Source organism: Hippocampus guttulatus, chromosome 12 (assembly GCF_054856545.1).
Source record: "Hippocampus guttulatus isolate MCC_2025c chromosome 12, RoL_Hgut_1.0, whole genome shotgun sequence".
In the NCBI taxonomy this organism is placed as follows: domain Eukaryota; kingdom Metazoa; phylum Chordata; class Actinopteri; order Syngnathiformes; family Syngnathidae; genus Hippocampus; species Hippocampus guttulatus.
In genome coordinates this window covers 7951541-7967059 of record NC_141272.1, presented here as the reverse complement: position 1 = coordinate 7967059, position 15519 = coordinate 7951541, and the positions used below count along the sequence as shown (strand labels likewise).

Sequence of the window (15519 nt, the reverse complement as noted above, 5' to 3'; positions counted from 1 at the left end):
TCAGGTCGGAATCATGCCAAGCCCACTATCGACCAAAGCGAGCATAGCATTAACGGACAAATCATATACACAACCAGGATGCCATCACAAAACCCCCCAAAAAACAAAACAAAACAAAGCATATCCACGTCCACGTCGGCCCAACCAACACAAATAAGCAAGTTATAAAACACAAGCAGTGGTGTATTGATAATTAAATGAGGAAAATCATTGCCAACGACAGCCAGCGGACTATTGTGGAGGCTCATATGGCCTGAAATGCATATGCAATATAGACAGATCATCGACAGATTAAAACAAACTGGTCACAAGCTACTAATCATGCTGAAGTGAACCCGCACTTGATATCCTTTGGAATTCAGCGGACAGACACCACTTCTCTATCAGCTTTCGTTGCCTTCCCCTGGTCCTAATTGGCTGATTGGTTCTGCTGACTTGTCCCACTGTCATAGGCTAAGAGAACTTTTGTTGATGAACTTCACACAAAACTCGAAGGAGTGCACTTGAACATGTTTTTTGTTGTTGGGGTTTTTTCTGAGTGTGTCATACAGTTTGGCTCGGTTTTTTTGTTTTTTTTTTCTGGCTCACAGCTCACAGCGTTGCCTGTGTTTTGTTCTGCTTCAAAAGACAAAATGCTCAGTGGACGTACAAGAAATGCAGCTTCAAGGAGAACAGAGATATTCTTCCCAGAGGCACAACTACACTTTTCAGCGAAAGGATAATCACCGGGTAGTGAGCTGCTAAGTTGGAGATGGAGCATGCCAAAAGAATACAGTCCCTCAGGAGGTGGAGTGTGCCTTTAAAAAAAAATAATGGTGCCGCAATGTTATCAGCGCGTCGTTGGCGTGCGTTCACACATGGTTTCGTGACCCGCGGTGGTCACACCTGATTCTCAACCACTCGAGTCAAAATGATGTTCTTTGTTTCGCGCCAGGCATCAATTCCAAGTTTGTGTGATTGTTTAGGTGTAAATGCCTCTGAGTGAGACTGTGTGCCCGCTCAGGTGGATGTAACATCCAAACAAAGACACACAAAACACGCAGACACACTGTGTCCTTGAGAATTGCGAAAGCAAATACAAACACAAACAACTGCCCGTCGTGAATTTATTATATTGATCATTTTTCAGGGCGCCGCGGGTGTCGACTGGTTAGCACCTCGGCCTCACAGTGCAGAGGTGCAGGGTTCCATTCCGGCTCCGGGCTTCCTGTGTGGAATTTGCACATTTTCCCCATTTTGCGTGGGTTTTCTCCGGGTACTCCGGTTTACCCCCACATTCCAAAATCATGCATGGCAGTTGACTTGGTGTGATTGTGAGCGGGGATGGTTGTTCATCTACGTGTGCCCTGCGATTGGCTGGCAACCGGTTCAGGGTGTCCCCCGCCTACTGCCCGAAGAGAGCTGGGATAGGCTCCAGCACGCCGCACGACCCTACTTAGGATAATAATGGATGGATGAATGCCCATTTTTCATCATTTAACCTTTCTGTCATTCGAGCCACAACTCATTGTCTGGTGTCTTTATTTTATTTCTTTTTTCTTTTTTTTTTTTTCATGGAGAATGATTTCTTTGTTTTACATTCCAGCTCATAATCCTCATGAGTTCTAGCCTACTTTAAAACACAAAGACTATTAATCTTTGATGATCAGGCCTTTTAATATTGCTCATATAAAATTAATCTGCACCTGAATAAACATATATACTGTTTAGGTGCAAAACACTGAATGTCAAAGTCAAGGGGATACGGGTGCCCCAAAAAATAATGATTGCGTGATCATTCAGAGTTTTTTTTATTTTTTTTGTAAATGACATTGTCAGTCTATCATAGAGGTCATTGTGATGTTTTCTTTTAAAATTCTAGAAAGTGTTTCATAATTTTTAAAATGTATTATTGTGTTACACCTCTGCATTTCTTCCACAACATATGAAGTTATACAGAATGATACTTATTAATGCTAGCTTAAGCACATACCTAAACTCCTTTGCATTCAGATTCCACACACACATCCGCATGCTTAAAATACGACGTGCAGCGTGCGGTAGCATTGGGAGTCATACTATGAGGCGCTCCAAATTGGTCCCGGTGAGATGAGTGGTACAAGCACATGGCTGACCTCTTCAACATTAGCTGTGTATCACAGTATTAGTCTCTGTCACTTCGATCAATAGCTCAACAGCATCGGAAGAAGCAACTCTGATGTCGAGAGCTTGCAAAATAGAATGAAGTGGCATGATGGTGATGCTGGTGATGATGCAAAAGGCAAATGCCACCTGATTCTGTAGGCGTTAACAGTTGTGAGCATCCGCTTTTGGGATAAGTCATTAGTTAGTCTTTAGATCATCTTTGGAAAGCAGTATGTGACCTAAATTGTGCCATGTTATGTTGAAAAGTATTTTATTAGTCTGTGTTACACTAATCGTGGCTCTGTTTGAATCGTATTGTAGATAGAATTACTGTAGCCTCCAGGATGTACATTTTGGTGCCTCTCACTTAATATTTCACTATTCTTACAGAAATGCCTGTAATACGGTACTTTAACATAAATATTTTATGTTACACCCCGATGTAGTTGTATATGACATTAAGTCACGCTGACGGTAAGTCGCTAGTCGCTAAGTGAATCATGTAATGTAAAAGTCAGATTTCTTTTTTTTTGTCGTAACACAGAAAATGTATATTTACACGCAATGCTAATGCAAGTGAAAAAAAATAACAATGATTACATTAAATTATTTTGTATTTCTTATTTGCCTTGTAGACCGTGCGCCTCTCCTCCTGCACTGAATTTAAAGAGATTGAGAGAAGTTACTCAGATTGGCCGGGGACCAATTCGACTGTGTTCACTCCCACAAAAAAGCGCAAATTTCATTTCTAGTTGCGTACAGCAAAAGAAAACTTGTTCCGCGCACAGTTAGACTGCACTTTGCACAAGATTTGTGCTGGGTAAAAAAAAACCCATAATATTTTTAAAGCAAAACTCAATTATGACAAGGGCATGCTACCATTATAGCAGTTTATAGCGCTGCTCTTTTGTTGAGGTTGGATATGCGTTCTCTGTGCCTATTTATAATGGCTATGCACTTTCATAATTGCATGCCATTATGAATGAGCATGTTTGATATTCAAGTTTCTGCACGTCAGTGCGGAGCGTGGCTTTGATCAGAGATTCGAGTGGTGAAGTGAGACGACCTTCAAATCTTGCTAGCTGTTTTGACACCGCAAACTGACCTTTCAATACAATCTGAAGATGTCGCTTAAGAAGCGACACTTGTATTTCTCATGACGTTGTAGTTAGATTCATCTGCTGTATAACAAGCATCAAGCAAGAAGTCACTCATTTCCATTCCTGAGAATCCGACTCTTGTTGAAATGCCAGTGCAGATGGACAGAATTCTTACGAGGCCAACAGCAGTGTCCCCAGAGTTGAACTCGGGGTAAATTGTGCCGATGTCGAGCAATACCACATTGAGCCCTGGCCGCTGCTGCCTGCTCAAGTCCCTGGCAGAAAGAACAAGGCCCGCTTGTTTGGCAGGGCCGTGCCGACACCAAACATAATGCATTCAAATGCTTATGAATGTGAGTGAATGCATGACCGGCATAGCACCTTTTCCTCCCTAAAGTATATGAATGTCCATATAAGTCAAACCCGCTGGCACTGCCGTACAGTAATTGAAACACACACACCCACAAACACAGACTGCTCACTGTCTGGTACAGAACCGCCTGATCGGTCTCATCACCAAGGAGACCGGCACTAAGCGGGCGCCTGGCAGAGACAGACTGCCATTTAGCATTTAGGACCCCACAAAGCTTCCAGGCAGAGAATGGAGGCCATTTTCAATAAAAGAGAAAATGAAACACGAGGCAATGCATTCGTCACAGGGAGAAATCGGAGAGAATGAATGAGTGCTTGAGATTCATATTAAGAGAGCAGAGGGAGGAAGCGGGCAGGTTAGCATCAGATCGACGGGGTGAAAACACAGCTGGAGAGATAAAGAAAGGAAATACAAGCATGATGAAAGGCAAAAGGAGAAGATTGTTTATCCTTTACATCACTGAATGAATAACCATTGAGAATGCTTCGTCTGACTGACATATAAACCCCCCTTTGAGAATTTAAGAGGCACGTGCGCATTTGAAATGACGTCATAAACGAGGGTTTCTATTAATAATTCTATCCACCTGAGTCTCGACCGGGTCGGGAGGGGAGGAATGCACTGCAAATTAAGTGCAAAGAACTACTTCAAAGAACAAAGCATACGCAGGAATAGTTGTTACGATCCTATGACTGGCCACGTTTATCGTTCTGTGTTCTGTTATATTATTTTTTTGTTATCTGTTCAGTAGAGCGCTTCGTTACAGCTGCAGCTGTCGTGAAAGCGCTGTAAAAAATAAACGTGTTGTATCGAATAATTTTGATTTATGCAACCATCCATTCATTTTCAACACATGCTTATCCTGAAAAGGTTCGCGGAGGCGGCGCGGGAGCTAATAGACGACTTTGGGCGAAAGACGTACTACACCCTGAAATGGTCGTCAGTCAGTCGCAGGGCACACTTTGAGACAAACAACCATTTTCACCGTCACAGAGTGGGAAGCGATCCCGCACACAAGTCAGGCGAGTGGACCACTGCCCCATAGGCGACTTTATTTTGATTTATTTTTATGCAATTTAGGAAAAGAATGAAGCCTAGATTGAAAGCGGTAATGTTACGAGAAAACTGACTGTTCGGTCGCTAAGAGCCTTCTGCCTTGTGAAGAGCGAGTGGAAGATCGAGAGAGTAAGTGTTAAATAGGTTAACGCCAGATGTTGAGCTGCTGGGAATACAGACACACACCCAACAGATATCCAGGGGTGAATGTTTCCATATCGGTTTTCCACATGCTTGCTTGTGTCTCAGTGCGTCATCTTCGGCTTCCCAAGCTTTCTGGTCTCCCACGTCATTCCGCGCATTCAATCGGCTGTTTCATTCAAGCTTCCAACGTATAGTCAGGGGAATTCAATTTAACTTCCCCTTTAATGCAAAAAGTGTTTTTAGCATTTGAACGCAGAGAGAGACTAACAGCCTATCAAATGATCGAATGAGCGACATGATGAGCAACAGCAGTTTGCGGTCCACATCGCAGAAAGTATGGCGTCGCAGAAGATGCACTGTGGACATATTGGTGACACACAAATGATGTCGTTTCTCACAATTTACGCAACACCCTTTCATTGCGTTGCGTGTCCACCATTGCGACTATCTGATGAGATAAGGTAGGACCCTAACATTTTATTATGCCACTGCCACTAAAGACACCTTTACTTTGACTTCTAATCTATTCCACGTTCCCACTGCCCCACATAAAAATCTGCTTGACAATAATGGGTGAAGTAGAAGTAGAACATGTCTGATAGCCATCCGAGAGCTACATTCCATTCCCCGATTATCTTCGAAATACAAAAGAAATTGCTCTGAAGCAGGACAAAGGCCCCAGTTAATAAATCAGCCCCCCCCCCACTCCCGAGTACAGTGGCGTCATTGATCATTGTGTGATCATCATTAAAACACTGCGATTCCCTTCGCCGCTTTAATAAAAAGAAAATGTCAATCGTTGACGGGCCAGAAAAAAATGGATCGCCTGATGTTGTGACATTGATTACGCGATATGTTTGCAAGAGTCTCACAGGGCCCTGTGAGAACGTGTCTCACCCTTCCCCTGTCCTCTCTTCACTTTCACACTTTCTGGCCATCAATATTCGATACACCAGCGTGCTCCATCATCCTCACACGCTTTGTGTCATCGCATAACAATCGAAAGGGAGAGCCACGTGGAATTGCACATGCTTGGCCGTAATTACAGCTGTGATGGTGCGCAGACAGTAACAATTTAATAGGCTCCGGGTAATTACCCCAATTGAATAGATAGCTAAATGGATTGTTTGACATTGCATGAATGTGTGTGTATTTGTGTGCGTGCGTGTGTGTGTGTTTTTGACAAAGAGAGTGAATGTGCTTAGCTTTTTTTAGCTTTTGTGTGTGCGTGTGTGTGTGTGCTACATGATAGAGATACACTGTAGTTAAAAGGATTCCAGGAATCTACCAAATAGGTTACCACAAACCCAGTTCCAATGGGGCTTTTTTTTTTCGATGAAAACATGTTCAACTGTACTTGCAAATATGTATTTGGCAGCCAAATCTTTTTGCTCCTCATTGGCAGTTCCACGCTTCAGTACCTTTTTTTAATGTAGTCTGTATTTGTTTTGGGGATTAAAGAGAGTCAGGACACCGTGCAGATCATTTTGAGTGATGACATTGTCTCCAAAAAAAAAAAAGGCATCAATAGTTTGATAGTAGACAAGAGACCAATGCCTGTGCATGTTTCGATGAATAACTCTTTATTTTCCCCTGGATGCTCGTATTGAACACTTCCACGAGTCAAATAATAAGGACGTCATCAAGAATACCACCCGCGGGCTGTAAATTCTCCAGGCAATGGCCTGCTCACAAATAGAATCAATTGGACATAATGCGGATGTCGTACAGCGGAGATGACAGGTTTCATGCCTGCTAATGCCCAATCTGACTGATTGGGGTTCGTCTCCAGCTCGGGGCCATCTGTTTCTTTCATGACACGGCCATTGTTGACAATGAAACAATACGACTAATTATGTGAATGCTTGACCCGGATTTTTTTTTTGTCGGATACACCACCAGCAATGCTCACCCAGACGATGTACAGGCATTGATCTGTGGGAAACAAAACAATGTTGTAACATGTTGCTGTAGTGTGGCGGTCACGGGATCTGCGTTGTCTCCCCACGCGATGAGGTTCAGCTAGTCGTCATTGTGTAGATCAATGAACAATCCATTTCAAATTAGTGAGGCGGGAGCTGCAACAATCGAGGGAACAGAGTTTGACATATGCACGCTGCAAACAGCCTATGGTGCGCTGTCGAGAAACATAAAACCTGTTGTCATTGAACATCTACGCGCGGTGATGGATCATTCGCATGTACCAGCGCACAACTCAAGTTGGCGATTTTTCTCAATGCAAAGTCTTAAGACATGCAGTTGGAAAGGTGAATGATACAACTCGTGTCTCATTATGGAAAAGGACTGCCATGGGTTTGTTTTTTGGATGTGGCCTTTCTAAAACTGCCAATACCGTGCTTATTATGAAAGCCATTTTCAAATCAATTAAACACAATATTTAATAGAAGTTTAATGGTTCAGATTTAGAACAACGCTTTGGCAAAAACAGCAAAGCATTTAGTTCTTTCGTCTTTGAAAATAACCTTTCTTCTTCTCTTTTTTTTTCTTGAATTTTATTGTATTTACCAATTCACTGTAACACTTACCGCTTTGTCCTAAAAAGAAACGATGTAATAGCTCAGTGAAAGAGCATTATGCTACCCAGTCAACCAATCACTGGAACCAGTCAATACGGTGCAGGAAGCTCGTGATCCTTTGGGATCAACGGTAATTCACTTGCCGGGGAATATCTGTGGACTGAGGGAACACAGACTTTCTGTTAGCACACGCTTGTGGGTTTCATGTGTGCACAGAAGCATTTCCTTCATCATTCATCTGAGCTCATACAGGCTTAAAGTGAAAAACACGGCGACTACGATCGGTAATACCCGAGATCAAGTGACGGAAACAGACCGAGCGCTGCCGTACATCATGCAAAGCGTTCACATACAGTTCTTAAAGGATGAGATGTCATCATTTATGCTCTGTCGGGTTTGTCGAAATAAAATGTACCCCGAATGAAAAGAAAAATTCTTGAAATCATTTCAACGTTCTTAACTAACGCACCTCAGCACTGTACGGGTCAAAAAGTCCCATGAGTTACTGATGTGATGTTGAGGGCCCATCTGCAAAGATCCTGTCAAAGCTTCAGAACCAGCAAGGTGTGAATGCTGTGAGAGATGGAGCTAAATATTTATGAGTCAAGAGCGCACACGCATGCATGTGCACACACCCGACAACCCCCCCCCCCCACACACACACACACAGTGAATTTACAAGCAACATCAATCTAAGATAGTATCTCATCTGAATGCAAAGCTACTGCAGGATTGCAGAAATCTGCGTTTTCAGACTTAGGTTAGAGAGTGATGATGTCTGTTTGCTGGTTCTTGGCACACACACTAAATCGTCGTCTTCACAGATTTTTGGGGGATCTGTTCAGCAGCGGCAAGGCTGAATCAGTTTCAAAACAAAGTGTTTACTATCTCCTTAACCAATGATGTCAGATACAGCCAATCCAAGAATCAGGTATCCTTCAAACTACCGTATTTTCCACACTATAAGGCGCACCTAAAAGCATAATATTTTCTCAAAAACCGACAGTGCACCTTATAATCCGATGCGCTTTATATATGGATCAATATTCTGATTTCTTGCACGTAGTAATTTAAATGTTCTGGAAGGTCTTTGTTACAGCTGCAGTGGGTGTGAAAATGCGATATAAATAAAGCTGTACTGTATTGTATTCCATTTAGTGTAGCTCCATCTAGTGGATACATAATGTATCTGCAATCACTTTTGTAGCTTCTATTCTATGTGCTGTATAATGCGGTGTGCCCTATATATGAAAACAGTTTGAAAGTAAGCCATTCATTGAAGGTGCGCCTTATACGCCGAAGCGCCTTATAGTGCGGAAAATACGGTATGTTGACCTGCATGCTCATGGCTTTCTCATGTGGCACACCGAACAAAAGGTAGAACCAAGTCGAAACCTCAAACACCCAAACCTCGGTGACCACGTCAGATGTTTGCCCCAGATGCTTAGCCAACTGCCGACCGGCCTTTCGGCCTGGTTTAATGTGTACGTAAGAGGCTGCATGACGGAGCGACTCCCTGCGCTCTTTCTCTCTCTCTCCTCCAGATATCCGCCTATCATTTATTCATTCACACTCCCAAGACGGCCCCTGCCGCCGTCATCTGAGAGCCACGTTGTCTGAAGTTCTCCATGCCTCTGTCGCTCAAAACATACGTACATGCACACACGAACGCGCACTTTTCCAACGGCCCCAGCGGCCTTTTAATTTTTTGGACAGCCTATTTTTAGTGAGAAAAATAATCGAGGTGGAAAGTTCCATCTGTCCTCGTGTTCCAGCTGCTCCTTTTTAGCAGCGGGCGGAAAGAGCAGTGGAAAATGCTGCTTATCAGATAAGACTGACACAGACAGGATTTATTTATCACGTGAATTGGGCAGGATTTACTCAGGGAGAGCCACCTTCTAAGTTGGATACTTTTTTTTTTACGCGTCTTGTTTCTTCCACCCATACAAGGATGATGTAAGAATGTGTGAGCAGCTTGTCACTTCTCAAAGCAGCATTTACACTGAACACAGTGAAACATTTTTACTCTGAGCAATCTTGACTTGCCTCATCTGTTATCACTCCACTACAAATAGTGATCATGATACCGCTCGTTGAGTGATTTATGGGTATTTACAGGTGACGATATTACAAAGCGATCTGAAATTGAATTCTGCTATCGTTCCAAACAATGTCACTCCAGTACGGATCCTTTAATACGAGACTGATACTGACACGGAACATTGTTATAAGGACACTAACCGTATATGACTACTAAGCAACCCGTAAAACCATGCGTTCTTCATGACTTCTCAGCGGGTAAAAATACCAACAAGTGTATGTAATTCACTGGACGGCAATGTTATTTTTGACAATTTGAAGTTTATGTCATAATTTATCACCAATGCTGTTCAATCGGGTTTATCCGTGTGTTTTTTATGCACCATTTATCACCTGCTTTGTTCCGCACCAGAGGAGGAAATTACACATGCGGGCACAGCCTAAAAATGGAAAGCGGGCACATGATTTGCTCGATTAACGCCCTCACTTCAGACTCACACAATCTTCATGCATTCGTAACACTTCATGTGCGTGCAGAAATTTTCCGTTGTTGCCAGCTGGACAGAAGAAGTATTTAGTATCCCGGCATCGTGACAGATATCAAAAATGAACAGGCTCGATGTGTCTTTTCAAACTTTCAGAGGTTAGAAAGTTCACAAACAAAGTGCAAATTCAGCTTGATGTCAGAACGCACGCCCTGAATGGCAAAGAGCTCGACAGACACACCGAGTTGTTGTCTAAAACAGACAGAAAATGCCATGTGAGCTCTTGGGTAATCTGAAGATTTCCGGGAATGTTCTAATTTGTACCGTGCTCTGTGGGACTTTGAATAGTAGCCGAAAAGCTCGAAGGCAGCACCTCCAGTATAATTTGATGTGCTCAATTGATTGAGGCTCAATGTTGGTTCTAGCCATTCGCTTTGAGGGTTGTTCTGGGTGAAACATTAAGCCTGGGTCCACGCACAGAGCAGCTTTGTGCTGATATCGCCATGAGGGGTTCATTGGGACAGGAGCTGAACCAATCAGTTGAAGAGCATAGAGCCTCCACTGTTTTGTTTTCGAAAGGCTGGAAACTTCCCCCGGGAAGGCATAAAACAATACATATTTGTCGAATATCTAATTAAAGGAGACTGAAGCAGTGATGGTGGGAACGCGTTAGACTAGAGCACATTTTAGTCCAACAAATCTAACGCGGCACTTTTTCAGGTCACCTCATCAAGCTGTAGTTACTCGTTTCATATCAAGCATTATTATGTCGACTGCAGTTACTTGTTCATGCAGGTAACATCAGCCACAGTGCCTCCCTCACGCAAGCATTTATCATACTTTGTCAAACCAATAATCAAAACGAAAGTCAACCCGGTATGTTCTTTACAATAATACCTATGTCAACACGGCATTCTGATGAATATTGCATTTGTGGAATATGAATGAAGCAGCAAAATCCACCTGTTTTTAATCCATCTCAGTGGGCGGCTGTTTTGCCACTTGCTGTCGACCGAAAATGACATCACAGCTGCTGAGTGCTTAGGTAACGACAAATCATGGCTTCGTTTACGAACATCACGTAACCAAACTCAGAAGATAGGAATCTTTTTCATTTTTTTGTGCTTTATTAAAAATAAGTAGCCTGTTTACGTTAAGTGAAATCCTGACAAAAAATTATTGAATGAAAATTTCATTAAAACAAAACGTTTTTACATCTTAATCCTTAAATGTCATTTTTGTGCCATTTGGTGCCATTTTTATGCGAAGGCAAGGTTGTCAGCATCTGCTCAATGTAGCTCAATGAAAGTGACTTGTAATTCAACTTAGTTACTTGTCAAATTCAGGGAATCAATAAAGTAACTACTTATTTAAAGTAACTAGTTATATAAATAATTAACTAATTATTTTTGGAATGCAAGGAATAAGTAAATTAAGTGACTTTTTTAAGGTAACCATGACAACACTAGACTCAAGGAAGAACTACAAATGTTTTTACATGTTAAAACAGTTGCCCAGATGAATAAATGAAATATCTCTGAAATGTTTTGATTACAAAAAAAAAAACATGAATCAGAAATGGCAGTGAATTTATCCCCCTGTGTTTGCATGCCGGTTGAAATTAGCCCTTTTCGGGGAGGTCATTTCAGTATCGCTGTAAAAAGAGGTCACCATGGTGATCAGGGGCACAGTTGTGGTGAGGCCTGTATGTGAATTTTTAGTTTTGAACAAAAATATAGAAGGAAGCAGTACACCTCAGCATTAAGACGGTGAAATGCACATCAACAAACTGCCAAATTACACTTGTCAATTGTATAGTTATCTAACTTTAGACATGGATTTTTCCAGAAAATCGATCAAATTCCAAATGAAGTAACCCAAGGGCGTTCTAATTTAGCTGTTTAGATAAAATGGATACTTGCGTTTGAACAAATTAGTTTATTCGGCATGGATTGGAAAGAAAAACAACACATTTAGCTTTTTTTTTTTGGTGGGACAGTGCCAACTACCCGCACATGATGCAGCATTACCACTGATTTTGAAGCAAAGGTCACAAAATACCGCAACAAACTATCCCTTGACTGCTGACATAATCAGGCGATCAATCTCCAAATTGTGGCATGCAAAGCGTTGAGGTCAGTACACACAGCCAATACAAGCAACGACAATCGATACACTGGAATTTATTTATAGAGACACTTGTGGACTCCCTGCTGAGACACAAGAGTGAAGAGGAGGAACTGTCCCTCAAATCGGTTGCTGCTGATTTTCACTCAGTGGCCTTGGAAACTTACTTGCATTCTGTCACGGATGGACTTCAAGGATGAAAAATGGCTGGAGTGTAGTGTTTTTTGCTTTGTTTTTTTATCTCAACAGTTTTGTTACACAATAGCTCAAACTACCAACCAATCTAACAAGCTTGCTATGTGTGTGCATCTGTGGGGGAGAGCGCGAGACAGAAAGAGAGGGGAAGAACCCAAGGAAAAAAAATGATGTGTGTGCGAGCGTGTGTGCATGTACGTGTATATATATATATATATATATAGTACATGTGGTCTAGTGGAAAAGCTGGCAAGGAGTTGGAACCAGGCCCGTACTCGAAGCACCATTTTGAATTGCTTTTTTTCTCAGAAATAGATGACCTGACCTTTTTTCATGAGCAAGAATTATATTTGGGAGGTTAATTGACCACTATCCTTCCAGGAAGGCCTCAGCAGCAGTTATCAGATCGTCAGATATGCAGTTTCATCAGTTTGCGTGTGCTTTAAGAAATGTTAAAGCTGATTTTCCAAGTTACATTTTTTTAATACCACTAGTCTCTAGTTTCATAGAAACGGGTTAAATGAAAGCCCTCCATGTATCGAGGAACAAACATGAATCTGAAGTTGTATGATTTGAAATTGGAAAAAAACCACACTTCTAAAGTTGCACAAAAAAAACTGAGCTTTGAGTGTTTTTATTGTCTCCTTTCTGATAGCAGTGGTTGACTTCTTTTTACTCTTGTACAACAGTTATGAATGTTAAAATGTTTCTTTAAAATTTCCTGCACAGTCTCGCTCTTGTGTCAATCACAATTATTTCTGATGTTATGATTTTAAGATCCATTATTTATATATTTATGTATATCTATAGATATGATTATAAGTTCAAGTTAAAGTAGAAAAAGAAAATCATGTAGGTACCATGATACACTCCAAGGAGCGGAATGTACTTTTCAAAGATATGTTGTTTGATCCTGTAGAACTATTTCCGTTTAAATACATTAGTTAGATTTTCGTCAGATGCAATGAAGTCTCTAGTAAGTCAATGAAGTCTCTGTTCCGCTTCCATGCTTGCTTCTTTGCCTGTTTTAAAAGTGAGGTGAATCAACAAATGTGTGCAGGCCACATGCACGCGCGGCGCCAGCGGGTTAGTTGTTCATCGGGTGGAATTATCACCACATTCTAACAGGGTTAACAACCCTACCTTTGTGTTTATTTCAAATCGAATAGACTCGCCAACTTTTAGGTATCTGTTGCAATGCGTGGGAAGAGAGAGCGAGAGAGAGACTCCAGTATTTCCATTGTCACTTTGAACCCACTAGCAGACATGACACTGAAGGTGAAAAGTAAGTCTGTATGGAGGAAAATACAAAGTAACTACAGAGAGCAGGGCTGGATGCACGGAGGAGATCTGACACTGATTGGAAGAAAGCTCGATGTACTGAAAACATGTCATTGAGTAATCCAATTTTATATACTGGAAGACAGCAAGCCTGTAGGACATGATAAAAGTAATAATGTATAATAAAGGCCCCACAGCAACTGCATAGCAAATGATGCATCAAGGAACATCCAGTCACAACAGTAAAAAGTTCCAGGCACATAAAGAGCACGCATAGGATCAAACGTGCGGAGTTCAAAGTGTCATAGACAGAGACACTTGCATGCTTCAGCTTTAGTTTGAAATGTGGGGATTTGACTACCGGATAAAATAAGTATTAAGTAGAATGGGAGATGTGTAGGAGTCAAATGGCTGTGTGGCACGCATCCGATGCCACAATTCCCGCACGCAATTCTTTTTTTTTTTTTTTATTAATTTACCTAATTGATCCACGTGATTAAAATCATTAATATTATTATTATAGAAAGTGCTCTCAAATTGTTAACAAGGTGTTGCTGCTGTTTTGCATGCGTGCTTCTTACATAACAGTTACTTTGTTCTTTGTTGTATTGTAATAAAGTTCTTCCTTCTTCCACACTGTCAGACAAGGCAGGTTGCGTGTAGTTTTCCAACGTCATGACAGCAATAATACAGGTTTGTACCGCAGGGTACAGAGCAACTCTGATAACAAAAAGTAACGCGTTTTTCATGAAGACTCACCCTCCATGCAGAAAATGACAAACCAGGCTATCCACAGGTCCGAGTTATGAAACTTCACCATTGTTCCGGGCCGTTCAGTCCTGTGCACCGCTCAGCTTTCTTGAAGAAAACTCGTCTTTGTAATGGCATGTGACAACTTGGGTTTTTACGCAGCGCGCACCACCCACTCCGTTAGTCCAAAACACAGTGAAATGTTCACACGCCTGGTCCAAAAAGAATCCCAATTCATTTCCGGTCCGATTCACCGGGCGCTGACTCCGTGTTGGCGTGTCTCACCCCACGATGCTCGTCCGTTTGGGAAGCGGATCAGTCCAAGTATTCAGTGAAATTGTTACGCCAACCCGTCAATGTAGTTACAGTTGGCAAAAAGTTCTAGTTGCACTGAGTCGAACCTCTCCACAAGTGTCTGAACGCGATTTAGAAACACGTCCCCAACTGACCGATTCCCCACCGCCTTAGTGAGTGTCTCCAACGCCTTGTGAGGCGCTCCATGCTTCCTCGCTTGAGTGCACCGGGTAGTAAAAATAATGAAAGGATGTCAGCTTCCGGTTAGAGTAATCCAAAATAAAAATCAGGTACGTTACCTGTTTGGGGAATTGGACATATTCAGGAGGATGCTTTGCTAGTTTGAAAAGCGTGACCTTCAACGGGTAGGTTTGCGATTTCATATACTTCCTCTATTCAGCTTGTAGTCACATTATATCAAAAGAACCAAGTTGCCTTTTCTCCTGTACGTTACTTTGTAATATGTTTAACTTCCTGTTAATGTTCGAATGCTTCTGTGCACTTGATGAGACTCTGTGGCAGCGGCTTGAATCAGGCTGTTGCTAGGAAACCGTCGACGCCAATCGGAGGAAACGGTTCTTGCGCCCTCTTGTGGTACGTACGTATAGTGCGACCCATATTTTGGAAAATATATTAACTGCACTCATAGGTGTCAAACTCAGGTCCTGGAGGTCCGCTGTCCTGCATGTTTTCCAAGTCTCCCTGTTGCAACACACCTGATTCAAATGAACAGGTTCAATGTCAGGCTTCCGCAGAGCTTGCTGATGATCTGATCATTTGAATCAGGTGTGTTGCAACAGGGAGACTTGGAAATCATGCAGGTCAGCGGCCCTCCAGGACCTGAGTTTGACACCTATGCGTAAAGGAACGAAAAATCGTGACTATATAATTAATCTGTGTCAATATCACGGCCTGGGGGCCAAATCTGGCTCTTTGCATTTTTTAATGTGGCCCAGAAAGGCTGGAAATTATCTGAAACAATAGTACATTTTACTTTGTTATTAATTGCATTT

The 15519-nt window shown here is 42.0% G+C and overlaps 1 protein-coding gene across 2 annotated transcripts in view; it reads right to left on the bottom strand.

Moving 5' to 3' along the window:
* igsf11 (immunoglobulin superfamily member 11) overlaps positions 1-14721 on the bottom strand; it is a 69442-nt gene extending 54721 nt beyond the window's left edge. For both annotated transcript variants that reach the window (XM_086125865.1, XM_086125866.1), the window contains exon 1: positions 14222-14721. In XM_086125865.1, the coding sequence (XP_085981991.1) occupies positions 14222-14282 (61 nt within the window). In that variant the 5' untranslated portion in view covers positions 14283-14721. The remainder of the gene's footprint in view (positions 1-14221) is intronic.
* Positions 14722-15519: the final 798 nt, after the last annotated feature.